The sequence below is a fragment of the Mauremys reevesii genome, linkage group 1, assembly GCF_016161935.1.
Source record: "Mauremys reevesii isolate NIE-2019 linkage group 1, ASM1616193v1, whole genome shotgun sequence".
In the NCBI taxonomy this organism is placed as follows: domain Eukaryota; kingdom Metazoa; phylum Chordata; order Testudines; family Geoemydidae; genus Mauremys; species Mauremys reevesii.
This window is the reverse complement of record NC_052623.1, coordinates 175,972,035-175,987,547: the sequence shown is the minus strand read 5'-3', so window position 1 is coordinate 175,987,547 and position 15,513 is coordinate 175,972,035. Positions and strand designations below refer to the sequence as shown.

Sequence of the window (15,513 nt, the reverse complement as noted above, 5' to 3'; positions counted from 1 at the left end):
ATGGTTGTTGCAGACCTTCCAATACCTCTAGTGGATAAAGCCTTACTCAGGCCCTGAGAGACTGTGTGGTCTGGTGAATGTGGTAGAGGCTTGTAAGCCAGTGGACTTGGGTTTTATTCCTAGCTCTGACTCTGGCCTGTGCTATGAGACACATTTATGCCAAGATATCTACACACTTATGCTACATACTAGGGTATCAGTCACTAAGAAAGAAATAGTTTTTTTACAATACTGTAGGTTTTTACAGTACTGGACAGAGTACATCTGATTCTACAAACTGAAGTAATAATAAATATTTCTTTTTTTCACTGATAACCTGTACAATTAAGTATCCTGTAGATTTCCAGAGATTTTCTGGGGAAAATCCTGCTAGCCTGGGAGACTAGGCACTGGGCATTCTCCATTACGCAAATTCCAGTGGGGTTTTCCAATAATACTGTATCTACATTGCATTACTATCAGTAATATGGTTCATCAGAACTATCTCTTCAGACAGGGCCAGACCAGGAACCCATTATTCAATCCCCACTGACTTCTGTGAGTAACGGGTTCACATTTTATGTATTGATTTTATATGGAGATTTTTTCCCCCAAAACAGCTGTTGAATGAGTAATACTCACCTGAAAACAATAGGAATTTCATATGACAACCATTCAAATGAAATAATGAGTTTTGATTTACTGAAGTATTCTATTAGTCCTGTTTCGTTGCTTTACATTGTTTTAAATTACTTATATCTCACAAAATTCTTTGTAATATTTTTTATGGTCTAATCCTGACACAGCCAAAACTCTCATTGACATCAGTGGAAATTTTTCTTCGGTAAGGACTGAAAGATTTAGGTCTCTTATGGTATAATCTTTTCTTCCTTACAGTTGAATAGAGCCAGATTTCAACTGAGTTAAAAATTCATTTTTCAATTTGTCCCCTGGGATTTTCTTTTCAGTTTCCCACACACTGCTACAATTAAGGGTCAAATTCAGCCCTGGCACAAACAGGTGCTTCACCACTGAAATCAGTTGAGCTACAGCCAGTCTAACCTTGTACCAATAACATTACCCCTCTTGTAAGTTCCCTTTGTGGTGTTTGACTCAGTAAGCAAAATGTTGACCAAACCAGGAGCTTCAGGATTGGAACCAAATCTTCCTTTGTACAGTGCTTATAGGATAGAGATTTAACTTATTGATCATCTGTCTATGCCAATTGTTTTATCTATGTTCATATGGGAGCATAAGTAAACATTATTTTAAATTCCCATAGCATTTTGGATTGTATTATGCATAATTAAGGGAATTGAACTAATGTGTCAGTGTTTCCGTACCAATCCATTAGATCACTTACATATTAGTCTTGGGAGGTATAGAAGATAAGAAAAGGTTAGTTGTTGCTTTATTTAATATGTGAATATACCTAGTTAAAAAATTATTGCTATGAAGGACTGATTCCTCTGCCCCACAGGTATAAATCTAGGGTAACTCCACTGAAGTTGATGGAGTTACACTAGTGTAAAACAAGAATAAGTGAGTGAAGAATTCCAGCAGAATTAAACTTCCCAAGTTTGTAAGATAAGTTTGGTACGATCCTGCAATCCATACCCATGTGAGTAATCTCACTGAAATCAATGCAACTAATTGCAGGATCAAGCCCTTTCTCTTTAGTGACAGGATTTAGAATTAACCAACAAAGGAAATAATCTTCTAATGTGGCACCTTAGAGACTAACAAATTTATTTGAGCATAAGCTTTTGTGGGCTACAGTAGCCCATGAAAGCTTATGCTCAAATAATTTTGTTAGTCAAATAAATTTGTGCCACAAGTGCTCCTGTTCTTTCTGTGGATACAGACTAACACGTCTGCTACTCTGAAATCTTCTAATGTGTAACACGTATCTGCTTGTTCTCTAATATCAGTACCAATTTAAGTCTGTCCCATTCCTTGGAAGTCCCAGTTTACTTTCAGATCATCCTGGCTGTAGGACATGTTCGTGACAAGAGACATTTTGGAATTATCTACCTCAGATATTATTTACCTCAGATATCCCTTGCATCTCCTACTGAAATCACTGGAAATGGTATGGAAATATCTGAGTGCAGAATTTAGTCTGCTATAATTTGCTAAACAAATAAAGTAACTCACATTGAAAAGGAGATGAATGAATGCCACCATCACGTTTATAAAATGGAAGCATCAATGGATTAAAATTGGAGCGAGTTTTAACTTTGTTATTAAAATACAAGACATAAAGATAACCCTACCAATGTATTGCTGCAGCATAAAATTAATCTTCCATAGAAAGGATTTATATTCTTGCTTAAAATAAGATATATTTTGAATTATTTTAGTATTTGTTTTAATAAATATGACTATCACCATAAAATGAGCAGAAAGAAACTAAAAATCACCATGGCCCCACTTTTTAAACTTGGGTGCCTAAAACTGGGCTCCTAAATCATACATAGGCACCTAAAAAACATTGGCCTGATTTGGTCCCCCAAATTTCATTGAAGTCAGAGAGAGCTCAGCACTTGTGACAATCAGGCAACTTTTATTTATTTATTATGTGAAGAAGGTGCATGACTGAGCAACAAAAAAAACAGGTCAAAGGAAGCTTAGAGCAAATATGGCAAAGTGAAGAGAAATAATGTTAGGATTACATCCTAGTAGAAAAAGTGCACAGTATAATTGAGTATATGCCAGGGTGCTGAAGTGAGTTGCTCAAGTACTGATTGACCATCAGAGTATTCACATGTTTCATTATTTCTAAGCCATCTCTACTGCACATATCCCAGTGACTGGAGTTTTGTTTGTTTACTGATTTGTGGCTAGCCAACAACAGCTGAGAAGACAAAACTGATGCAAGTTGTTTATGTGCCAGTGTACTATATGTGTAAGTAGTATGAAACCATTTTAATACATTATTGCACTAATGTGAATAGTAGTGTCATTAAATCAATGTTAAAACTTATTGGAATGAAAATGTTATACTGTTTCTAATTAATTTTGTATTTTAGAACATGGTAACAAATATCATATGACAAGGAGTTCTGAGCATCAAAATACAATGCGGAATGATTCCCTTATGCCCAGAATTTGGACACATTTAAAAAGACACCCAATTACACACACAAACAATTTACATCAGAGTGAAATCAACTGCTTTCCAAATATAATGCCAGTGTCTACCGTACGTTTTGTGTGTGTGTGTGTCTGTCTGTGTGTGTGTGCTTTTTAAGGTAGCAAAATAGTCACATCCACCAGTGAAAATCACTGAAGTGACTGACACTTCTAAATCAGATTATGAGATACACTGTGTGATTATAAATCCCTTTTATTCTTCAGGAATGGCAAACTTATTGATGAAAGTGAAAAATATATTTTGAGAGGAAGCAATACAGAATTAACAATCAGAGATATCAAAAATATTGACGCAGGTCCTTATGTTTGTGGAGCAAAAAATAAAGCTGGGAATGATAAAAAGCAGACATTCCTCCAAGTTTTTGGTAAGTATTTCATGGCATATACTGTCATGATATTTTGTTTTTTTGTTTGTTTTTGTGTTGTCACAGTTATCTGATTGCAGCTGGTTGTAATATTTGATATAAAAAGACATATTGTGACAGATCACACTGGGTAGAAAATGAAGTCAGTGGAACACTGTTGATTTATACCATTTGAGGATTAGGCCCATATTGAGGTCACAATTTTGTTTGTAGATGTCAAAACATGGAGGAAAATAAAGTATCAAGAAGCCCGAGAGAGGCTATAAAGTAAACAGACAGTTAAGGGTAAATTCCTCTTTTACCTATAAAGGGTTAAGAAGTTCACATAGTCTAGCTGACACCTGACCAGAAGAACCAATGGGGGGACAAGATGTTTACAAAGAGGGAGGAGGGAAATCAGTCTTTTGTCTGTTCAGAAATGTTTGTGCCAGAGTGAAGGATCCAGGAATCAGCCATCTAACATTTCTTAAAAGTAGTAAGTGTTTAGAGAAGGAATGTATTAGATTATGTTTATTTTCTTTTGTGACTTTGTTTTGCATGAGAGGGAGAATCAAATTGGGTTTCTTTGTGTAACTTTAAGGTTTTTGCCCAGAGGGACATCCTCTATGTTTTGAATCTGTTGTCTGTGAGAGTAGCTTGCATGCTAATCTCACAGAGGTATTCCTTTCACCCTTTTTCTTTAATTAAAAGTATTTTTTTGAGAACCTGATTGATTTTTCCTTGTTTTAAGATCCAAGGGATTTTGGATCTGGGCTCACCAAGTATTGGTGGGAGGTGAATCAGTCTCAATCCTGCCAGGAAAAGGAGGCTAAAGACTGGGGAAATATTTGGGGGGAAGACAAAGTTTCCAAATGACTCTCCCATAAATGTTTGTTTAAACTATTTGGTGGTGGCAGCTACTAGATCTAAGCTGGTAAATAAGCTTAGGGGTTATCTCATGCAGGTCCCTACATCTGTACCCTAAAGTTCAGAGTGGGGCTGACACCTTGACACGAGTTTATATGGAATCGTGCCTCCAGGACGTGCCTATTGATGCATCAGCCAACTTTTGGCATTGGGTTACAAGGAAAGCTTTCCCTTCTGTTGGCCACTTTAACCTTTACTCCTAAATTTGACTTTGAAATTCTTTTATCTTCAGCATCTGCTGTTCTACAATTCAGATACAGAACGCTGAACTGGTAAATTGTTAATTTTCCCTGGTTTCCTTTTAAAAGTTGGCTGTTGGACTGTGAGAAAATGGAAGGCCAGAAGAAGAGGAAACCTTGGGGGTGAAAAACAGGATATTTAGCCTTCTAAATACAGAATTTTTAAGCCAGATAAAACCATACAAAAGCAGGGGGGTTATTGTTATTTATTTTATTCATTTTTTTAAATGTAGTGGTTGATTTTAATATACTTTTTTGTTTTTAAGTGAGAAAGTCAAAAAATCTTATTGCTGTTTATGAACCCTGTTCCTCCAAGCCGACCTATGTGGGTGGACCCTTCTGCTTACACAGGTGTAATACCATTAGCTTCAATGGAGTTCCATGTAGGTGGAGCCCCATTGCAGACACTAAGGCTCTGTGTGGGTGAAGAGGTCAAGACTGCAGAATCAGACTGCAGGATCAAGGCTATAATTTGTTCACTAAAGCCCTAAAGTAAAGAAATGTTCCAGGTGCACAATGCCAGACAAAGAAAGAAGGGGAAAAAATAAACCCCAGAGAAGACAAAAAAAATTCTCACATTTATGTCAGCACATAATGTTGCCATTATGTGCTGACAATGTCTCCTAAATTGTTAAATTAAAAATATAGTATAGTAGAGCAAAGCTGCTATTTACATTGGCAGTGGGGGGGGAATCTGAAATATGAAAGAACTTGACAATTATAATTCTGAAAATACATAATTAAAACAAAGTGTATACATAAATATTCATTGAAATTAACACTAAATATTAACAATTGAAATGACTGAGGCAACAATATTGAAAACAAATACGCTACTGTATTTTTTCAATTTCTCTATTAAGTCCAGGTTTGTTTGTTTTTTTTAAAGGGATAATTTCTAACTTTTTATAGAAGTAATACTAAGGATTAAATCCACTCCATCTGTATAAAGTTGTGTCTAAGAGGAAGGCATGAGGAGGGCTTGGGAAAGTGGAATCCACATCCCAACCAGTCATCAACCATGACCTCTCTGCACCACTTCTGCAGGATGTTGGGAACATTGGTCTGTGTAAATGGCATATCTATAACCCTAACCTTCAGCATAAACTTTCCCTGTCTTGTCTAATGGCTTTCTACATCAGCCTGTATACAGTATTGGCATGACTTGTGCACAGACCATCCTATATCGAAACTGAGACTGATTGAGGAAGGAAGCTGGGACTCAGATGAGAAGCCTGAGAATTGGTGATTAGGAGTGGTTAGGCGAGGAGAATGGGACTAGGACGAGGATCCTGGAGTAAGGAAGAGAGAGAACTGGAAGTAAGATAGGTTGGAAGGAGAAGGACAGAAAGGGTTAAGTTTGGGAAGAATGGGCAAGAGGGTCTGTGTCCACTTGATCACACTCATCTGCAGAGTCTGGAAGGGAACTCATGATTCCTAAGTCTCACCAGTCCTCTGCAAATATCAGTGAAACCCACTGGCAGAGTGGTGTTACAAAGAGGATGTCAGCCAAGTACATTAGGTTCTCTGATAGCTGGAGTGGCAGAGATCTGTACAGTGGATCTAAGGGTTTCAGCCTTGTTGATGACCCATGTGAGTGTTAGTATGATGTTATATGATGGAATTTGTTTAAGTTGTGTTGGTTTTTTTAAAAAACCAACTCTAAGAAATTATATATGAGATATACCTAATTCATAGAGTTGGAAAGGACCCTAAAAGGTCATTGAATCTAGCCCCCTGCCTGCACTAACAGGACCATGTACTGATTTTATGCCAGATTCCTGATGGGTCCTCTCAAGGATTGAGCTCATAACCCTGGGTTTAGCAGCCTAAGGCTCAAACCACAGAGCTATCCCTCCCCCCAAATTATGCACTAAAAACTGTTATAAATGAACACAATAGTCACAAAATCAAGCACTCAAAATTTAGGAAATACCACAATTTAGGCTATCTGTACAACCTTAATGTGGATCCCTTATACATATGCATTATGATAGTAATTAATTACATGATCACCAATTATTTTTTTCCACAGGATTACTGCCTCAATCAGTCCACATGATTGACCTACTCTGTGGATAAATGAGGGTTAGGTAGAAAAGAAAACTGTCTATACAACACTTTCTTCCTCTGTTTCCTCAGAAGTTGGAAGGTGTTCACTGTTTGAAGTACAGGGGCAGGTGAGCCTAGGCCTACCCAAGACTAAAGGTCCACCTCCTTAACTAAGGGGGAGGAACCACTAAGCCCAGGCCACAATTGAGTACTGGGAACAAAAAAGGAGAAAACAGCAATGGGAGTGAGGTCAAAAGGTAAATATGACAAAGCCAGAGGGGGAAACTGAGCAGAAAACCCCAGACTGAACTCACCACTCATCAAAGGCATCCAAAGAGTTGGTGGACATTGCCCAAAGGAACTCTTTCCAGAGATATGATTAGATGAGGAACTGGAAACAGTTGCAAAGTATCCCTCTGTCCAGCTTCCTCCTGCTCTGATGGATGGCCCTCTTGGCCAGTGCCAGGGGAAGGTTAATGAGGCGGTCCTATGACTTTGTCAGGCTACAGATGGGGTAAGCATGAATCAGGACATGCAGGGAAAAGTGCAGCCCAAACCTCAGTAAATGGGTCTTGAGGAGCCAGAAGAGGGTCTGTAATGTGACACACACTACGTAGATTAGTACTAAGCTCTCCCTCTCACTGCAGTAAGGACAGGTGTCAGATGAGTTCATCAACTACTCCAGATACATTCCCATGCTCATGGCTCCATGAAGGAGCTGCCAGCTAATATCTCTAGTGGGCTGTGGAACCAGAGTAGAGCACAGACTGGCCTGACAGGGTTTCTCACCCTCTGCTGGTGGCAACAGACCCTGCCACTTGGTGAGCGGGACAGAAGGGCAAGGAAATGGATGGTAATAAGCACAAGTATATAAAGATGTTCTCAGGGCATAGTTTGGAGGCAGATCAGGTGAATGTTATATATCTGTCTTAGTTGGCATATCAGGGGCTGTGGGGGAAACTTTCAGGGATGGGGCCATATGATGAGTTCAGAAGGGTTAAGGAGCAGCCTCCTGCAGGGCCCACTCAAGGAAAGCGAGAAAAGCAGGAGGCAAGTCTGCTGGACACACAGGGTGGGCATCCCCGTGCACTGGACAAGCACAATGGGGCCCATCCCATCCCTCTCATCATAGTACAGGAGGACTCTGACTCCTGTGGTACCAGCTAGGACCAATTTCCAATGCACCTATGGGGGACTCCACACCCTGTGCATGGAGATGGGGGGTTTTGCAGCAGGGTTTCTGCAAGGAGGTTCTCCCCATCGGCAGCTGCTACAGACCTGGTCATGGAGACTAGCTTCCAGGTCCTAAGGAGGTCCTGGTAGAAGACTGGCAGCTCAGAGAGGTCTCAGGGAAGACCTCTTGGTTGAAGAAAAAGAGCTGCCAGTCAGATCGGAGCTCTCAGAGTTGGTGGAGGAAGGCGTGCACCAGCATGCTCCATGCTTGACTACCTGCAGTGTAAAGGAATCTTTACAGGGCCTGAAGGTAGAGGGCATGGACCTGGCTGTGGATGCAGATGAGGCCCTGTTCGCCTTTCCTCGGGAGAAAGCTCAGGACCCCCACAGAAACCCAGGTCAGCCCCAGCCAGAAAAAAACCCTACGATTTTCTTGTGGATGCTGGATAGAATTCCTGAGGGCTGGCTCAGGGTGTTGAACTGGTGCCAGAGCATAGACAGTATCAGCTTGTTGAGCACCAGCACCCACCCTTAAAAGGAAAGGCACCAGAGCACCCCTATCCATCTCTTCAAATGGTCAGCCATGCTGGCCTCTAGTTCAAGCATGCATAGAATGGAACACACAGACAGGAGATATTTATACATACAGAGGCAGAGTCTAATCAATTGAGATGAGCTATCGTTAGCAGGAGGAAAAAAAACTTTGAAGTGATAATTAAGATGGTTCAGCAGTCTCTCCAGTGGGGAGGGATCAGTGACAAAAAAAAGATAGAGCAGTGGACCCACACCCCACCGGATGGCATGGAGTGCGAGTGGGAGGGAGCTTGCCTGCCACCTGTCCCCAATCATCAGGCCAGAGCTCTTGACCTTGTTACCTGGGCAAAGGAGGACCTTGGTGCAAGCCTCTATCCACAGTAGGTCTCCCAGGTTCCTGGCTATGAGGAGCACATTGCTGGCATCTGCCAAGAGGCCCACCCATAAATCCGGCTGCCATAGCACCAATCCCATAATCCTCTTGCACACGAGACAAAGGAAGGGCTCAATGCCAATGGTATAGAGCTGGCTGGACAGCAGGAAGCCCTGATGTACCCCTCAGCTATACGTGATGGGTTCGGTCAAGAACCAGCTGAGCTTGACAGAAGTGTACAGTGCCTGGAGAAAGCCCACGACGCCAAATGCCCACAGAGTGCCCATGAGATAACTGTGATCTATCCTGTCAAACACCTTCTCAAGGTCCAGGGACAAGAGGGCGAGTGACAGACTATCCTGACACGCAAGATGGAGTTAGTCCCAGACCTGATAGAGGTTATCAAAAGGTAGGTCTGATTTTGGTGTCTACTGGCACAGACCCTACCAAGATGGCTTTCGCTATGACCTTGTAGTCTGTGTTGAGGAGTGAGACACAGACTCAGATGCCAGTTCCTTAGGTAATGAAGGTAACCCTTCTTAGGTGGCAGTTCAAACACAGCCCGCCACCACAACATGGGGAGCTCCCTGATACCTAAGGACTTGGCCCAGACGGTGAAGAGGTCCAGACAGTGAATGTCTCAACTAATGGTAGAACTCCATGGTCAGCATGTTAATGCCTGGAGATTTGTTGGTGGATATCAGATGGAGGGCTTCCAAGAACTCAGCCAAAGTGAAAGGATGCTCTACCCACTCCCAGTCGCCTAAACTGACCATGAGGAGTTTGTCCCACAGGACCCAACAGGTGTTGGCATCAGTCAGATCCAGGGAGAAGAGGCTGGCATAGAAGGCCCTAACCTTTCCCCACATCTCCACTGGGTCCATGAGAGGGATATTGTCCTCTGCCAGGAAGCAAGTGATTTGCTTTTTGGCCCTCTCTTTTTCTCCAGGTATAGAAGAAGTGGGAGCCACAGTCCATCTCCTAAAGAAGCTGGATGCAGGATCAAATGAAGGGACCACGGGCCAGATGGTCATTGAGGGACCAAAGTTCATCCCACTTCTCCTGCCACACTCTGCAGAGGGACAGGTCCCACCACCTCTGTGCCAAAGCAAAGATGTGCCTCTGCTTCTGTCTCTGCCAGGCCAGCCAGAACTCCTGGAAGGATGCCACAAAGTCCACATCCTCAAAAAGGCTGTTATTGAAATGCCAGTAGGCCAGCTTCAGCCTCTCAGATGTCATTGAGGCTGTCATGGCCCCCAGGTGGTGGTGCGAGAATGAGTCTAGCCTAATGCTGGAGGAGTGCTTCTGCAAGATGTTAAATCAGGAAATATAAATGAGGTCCAACTCTGAGGGACATGACCAAGTGTCCTCCACCTGGACATAAGCGAAGGTGGTGGAGTCATCCAGGTGGTGGTTGCATCAGATTTCCACCAGAGAGTGATAGTCAGTGGTGTTCCTGAGAATGTCCATTTCTGTCTCCTCAGGTGGTCCTGTGGTCCAGGGTGGTGTTGAAATCCCCACCTAGGACCAGGAACTCATGCCTGCTGCACCGCCGGGCCCAGAATCAGGGCATAGATATTAACCAGCTTGAGAATCAGCCCCTCCACACAGACCTGGAGGTGCAGAAGGTGTCCCGGCATGACCTTGGCAACCCCCAGTATCTTGGACAATAGGTGTGGGGAAAATAGGGTTGCTACCCAACCTGAAAGCTTGGTGAAGTGGCTGAAGTACTCCTCGTCCCCTTTGGCAACTGAATCAGTGCAAGTCTCCTCCAGAAACATCACAGAGAACCCCCCTGTCCAAAGGAAGGAGAGTACCTGGAACTTGTGGAGACTCACCCTACAGCCGCTGCCCACCCTTGCGGAGCCACGCAGCCACCTGTGATTGATACCAAATGCAATCAGAGAATTGCAGAAGCTGCAGACCCACTGGTAGGCTGCAGCATCCTGTTTCCTGGTCCTTTTGCCTTCCCTCATCACAGCTCTCACAGCCTGGAGTAAAAGATTAAAATCCCTCCACTGCTGGAGAGTGAGCTGCACCTTCCCCCTGGAGCCAGGTGTGTCTGCCAACAACAGGTGCAGCTTGTCCCAGAGCATGGTAGTATCTGAGAGCTCTGCAGCCTCAGTTGAGCCCACAGACTCCCAATCATGCTCCGGCTGGGCACCATCAGTAGTCCTGCAGCCTGTGGGCAGGGGCATGAGCAGTCCTCCCTCAATGGTAGCAGAACGCTGGTGCAGCACCAGGTGCACTGCATTGTCACTGCATGGGAGTGAGTGGCAGAGGGAGCACAGCAGCACACAGTGGAGCAAGGAAGGGGAATACAAATACCACCTCCTGAGGGTCATCCCCCAAGAAAGGGATCAAGAAAGGCGTGAGAGTAGCATGGGACAGACAAGGGGAGGGGTGAGGAGTAGAGAATTAAGGTCCCCAGTAGCCAAGCCACCAGAAAGCAGCAGCACCTCACGAGAGGTAGGGATTGAATGGGCAGGTGTAGGAGGCTCCTGTATGACATGGGCTTACACAACAGCTATATGATCTACTGGGTATATTTCAATTATAATCATCCTTCTACTGTTTCCAAGAAATGAGCAAAATAAGAGAGAATAATTGCATCCAACACAAATTCCTTATCATAACCTACAAATATCTGCACAATCTTTATCATACTACCTTTTCACAATACCTTGCATTCACTCTAACAATGCCAGCTTCGATTGCCTGATATTCCTCTTCTCCCCCAAGACTCTTTCTTCCATGTGGTCCCTTACACAAAGAGAAAACTCCTAGTCATAATCTGTAAAGACAACACCTATTCTCCTTCAAATCCCTCCTTAAAAGATATAGTTCACTCAGAAAACTGCAGCCTGATACTGATTAGGAAGATAACGTCTGATTACTCCTTAGAATTGTGCACACAGGCAATCTGTGCGAAACATCCTATCAGGTTTTTTTTATTGTCCTTGAAACCCTACTGCCTGCTTGTCTCTGTCATCCACCTGTTATTTATTTTTTTCTTTAGAATGCAAGATCTTTGGGGCAGGGACTGTCATATATGTTTGTAGGATATGCAATACAATGAAGCCCTGATCTGTCATTACTGCAATATAAAGGTTAAATAGTAATATAATAAGTTACAACTCCACACTTAAACTCCAGATGATGTAGCTGAGAGGGTAGTAAAGGTTTTAGAATGCTGTGTTTTCTGAATTAATATGCCTATGTCTGTGCTTATCAATAGCAATGGATTTGTTATATGGGCTACAGTTTTTATTTTATTCAACAATTAATTTGCTGTTTTCCAGTCTCCCAAAAGATGTGTTCTCCTTATATAAAATCCTAATGTTGGAAGATTACAGAAGTTCTACCTCTACATTCTGGAATACAATATTTTTTTATCTTTGCTAGGATTTTATATCTGTTCTCTGTGATGAGGCTTATATCAGGAAAATATCAGAAACATGCTATTTCCCTCACAGAGAATCTGATCATAGAATCATAGAATTCAAGATCAGAAGGGACCATTATGATCATCTAGTCTGACCTCCTGCAAGATGCAGGCCACATAAGCCGATCCACCCACTCCTTAAGCAAGCGACCCCTGCCCCATGCTTCGGAGGAAGGCGAAAAACCTCCAGGGCCACTGCCAATCTACCCTGGAGGAAAATTCCTTCCTGACCCCAAATATGGCGGTCAGCTGAACCCTGAGCATGCGGGCAAGACTCTCCAGCCATACCCTCTGGAAAAAGGCTAACAATATCCTATCATTGACCCATTGTACTAATTACCAGTGTGGCACTTAATTGACCTATTGACTAAGCCCGTTATCCTATCATACTATCTCCTCCATAAACTTATCTAGCTTAATCTTAAAGTCATGGAGGTCCTTCGGAAGGCTGTTCCAGAATTGCATTCCTCTGATGGTTAGAAACCTTTGTCTAATTTCAAGCCTAAATTTCCTGACTGACAATTTATATCCGTTTGTCCTCGTGTCCACATTAGCACTGAGCTGAAATAATTCCTCTCCTTCCCTGGTATTTATCCCTCTGATATATTTAAAGAGTGCAATCATATCTCCTCTTATCCTTCTTTTGGTTAAGGAAAACAAACCGAGCTCCTCAAGTCTCCTTTCATACGACAGGCTTTCCATTCCTCGGATCATTCTAGTGGCCCTTCTTTGTACCCGTTCCAGTTTGAATTCATCCTTCTTAAACATGGGAGACCAAAACTGCACACAATACTCCAAATGAGGTCTTACCAACGCCTTATATAACGGGACTAGCACCTCCTTATCCCTACTAGAAATACCTCGCCTAATGCATCCCAAGACCACATTAGCTTTTTTAACGGCCACATCACATTGCCTACTCATAGTCATCCTACGATCAACCAGGACTCCTAGGTCCTTCTCCTCCTCCGTTACTTCCAACTGGTGCGTCCCCAGCTTATAACTAAAGTTCTTGTTAGTCATACCTAAATGCATAACCTTACACTTCTCACTATTGAATTTCATCCTGTTACTAATACTCCAGTTTACAAGGTCATCCAAATCTCCCTGGAGGATATCCCGATCCTTTTCCGAATTTGCAATACCTCCCAACTTGGTGTCATCCGCAAACTTTATCAGTCCACTCCTACTCTTGGTTCCCAGGTCAGCAATAAATAGATTGAATAAAATCGGACCCAAAACCGAACCTTGAGGAACTCCACTGGTAACCCCCCTCCAACCCGACAGTTCCCCCTTCAATACGACCCTCTGCAGTCTCCCCTTTAACCAGCTCCTTATCCACCTCTGGATTTTCATTTTGATCCCCATCTTTTCCAATTTAACCAGTAATTCCTCATGCGGTACCGTATCAAACTCCTTACTGAAATCAAGATCTATTAGATCCACCGCATTTCCCTTGTCTAAAAAATCAGTTACTTTCTCAAAGAAGGAGATCAGGTTGGTTTGGCACGATCTACCTTTCGTAAATCCATGCTGTAATTTGTCCCCCCATTTGCCATCGGCCTCATGCTCCGTAACCACTCTCTCCTTTAAAATTTTTTCCATGACTTTGCATACTACAGATGTTAAACTAACAGGCCTGTAGTTACCTGGGTCACTTTTTTTCCCCTTCTTGAATATAGGAACTATATTAGCTAATCTCCAGTCAAACGGTACAACCCCCGAGTTTAGAGATTTATTAAAAATCATCGCTAATGGGCTTGCAATTTCACTCGCCAATTCCCTTAATATTCTTGGATGTAGATTATCCGGGCCCCCCGATTTACTTCCGTTTAGCTGTTCAAGTTTGGCTTCTACCTCAGATACCGTAATGTCTACCCCCATATCTTCATTCCCTTCAGTCCCTCTATCACTATTCCTTAGCCCTTCATTAGCCTCATTAAAGACCAAGGCAAAATATTCGTTCAGATATTGTGCCATTCCAAGATTATCCCTAATCTCCACTCCGTTTAAAGTTTTAAGCGGTCCCACTTCTTCCTTCTTGGTTTTCCTCCTATTTATATGGCTAAAAAACCTTTTGCTATTGGTTTTAATCCCCTTCGCTAGGTCCATCTCCACCCGGCTCTTTGCCTTTCTCACTGCTTCCCTACACCCTCTGACCTCAATAAGGTAGGTTTCTTTGCTGATCCCTCCCATTTTCCACTCCTTGTACGCTTTCTGTTTTTTCTTAATCACCCCTCTAAGACGCTTGCTCATCCAGCTCGGTCTAAAACTGCTACCTACGAGCCGTTTTCCCTTTCTCGGGATACATGCCTCTGACAACTCCTGCAACTTCAACCTGAAGTAACCCCAGGCGTCATCTGCCTTTAGATCCCTAAATATGTTAGTCCAATCCACTTCCCTAACTAGTCGCCTTAATTTAGTAAAGTTAGCCCTTTTGAAATTGTATACCTTAGTCTCAGATGCAATTTTGATTATCCTCCCATTTATTTTGAAACGAATTAGCTCATGAGCCAGTCTTGGTAATCTCTCTCTGTCATTCTGTTTTCCTGCCATAGTGTCGCTGTATATTGATATTCAATGCCATCCAGGAGGTCTCGTCCAAATTAATGTTTAAGACTTGTGTCAAGGTTTTTGCTATAAATTTATTTCTATTTGATCCTTCCACACCTGCAGGGAAACATTGGTGTTAACTGATTTTTTTTTTCTGTTTTTGTCATGTCCACTATTTCTGCTATCTGGACATTCCTAGTTACATACTGATTTAAAAGATTTTATTTTTCTGTTTATCTTCTTTCTTGTCATAAGCTAGGCCTCATTCTTTTCAATCTTACCTTACAGTTCTACTTTTTATTTGTCTAGGCCATTATCTCTGTCTCTGTGCACTGTGTATGTACGGAGGTGACTGCGCAAAAGTAGTAGGTGCCTTGACATATTACAAGATCACAAGAACTAATTACCTGCTAATCCCTGTGTCAGCCGTAGAGCACTCCCACAAAACTCTCCATCCTCTCATATAGACCTAGGCCCCTTCTCTGAATCATTAATTCTCAAATTTGGGGACTGCAATATTTGCTTACCTAAAGTAAGTGTATTAATGGGACCAGATTAAAAAAATACTAACTCTAACTACACATGTGCCCATGCTTTTATCAGTGATGTTTATTTCCTCTCTGGGTACAGGACTTAAATTTTGTTTCTATTATTTCTTCTTTTGTTGCTCACGGACATCCCTGCTGTTACCTGACTAGGTCACTTGGCAGTTTGACTCTGCCATTTTGCATGTTTGCA

At 42.4% G+C, this 15,513-nt stretch overlaps 1 protein-coding gene across 1 annotated transcript in view; it reads left to right on the top strand.

Annotated features, from left to right (window-relative positions):
- NCAM2 (neural cell adhesion molecule 2) overlaps positions 1–15,513 on the top strand; it is a 536,258-nt gene that overhangs the window by 322,213 nt on the left and 198,532 nt on the right. The window contains exon 7 of the mRNA XM_039520366.1: positions 3,340–3,500. Coding sequence (XP_039376300.1) covers positions 3,340–3,500 — 161 coding nt within the window. The remainder of the gene's footprint in view (positions 1–3,339; positions 3,501–15,513) is intronic.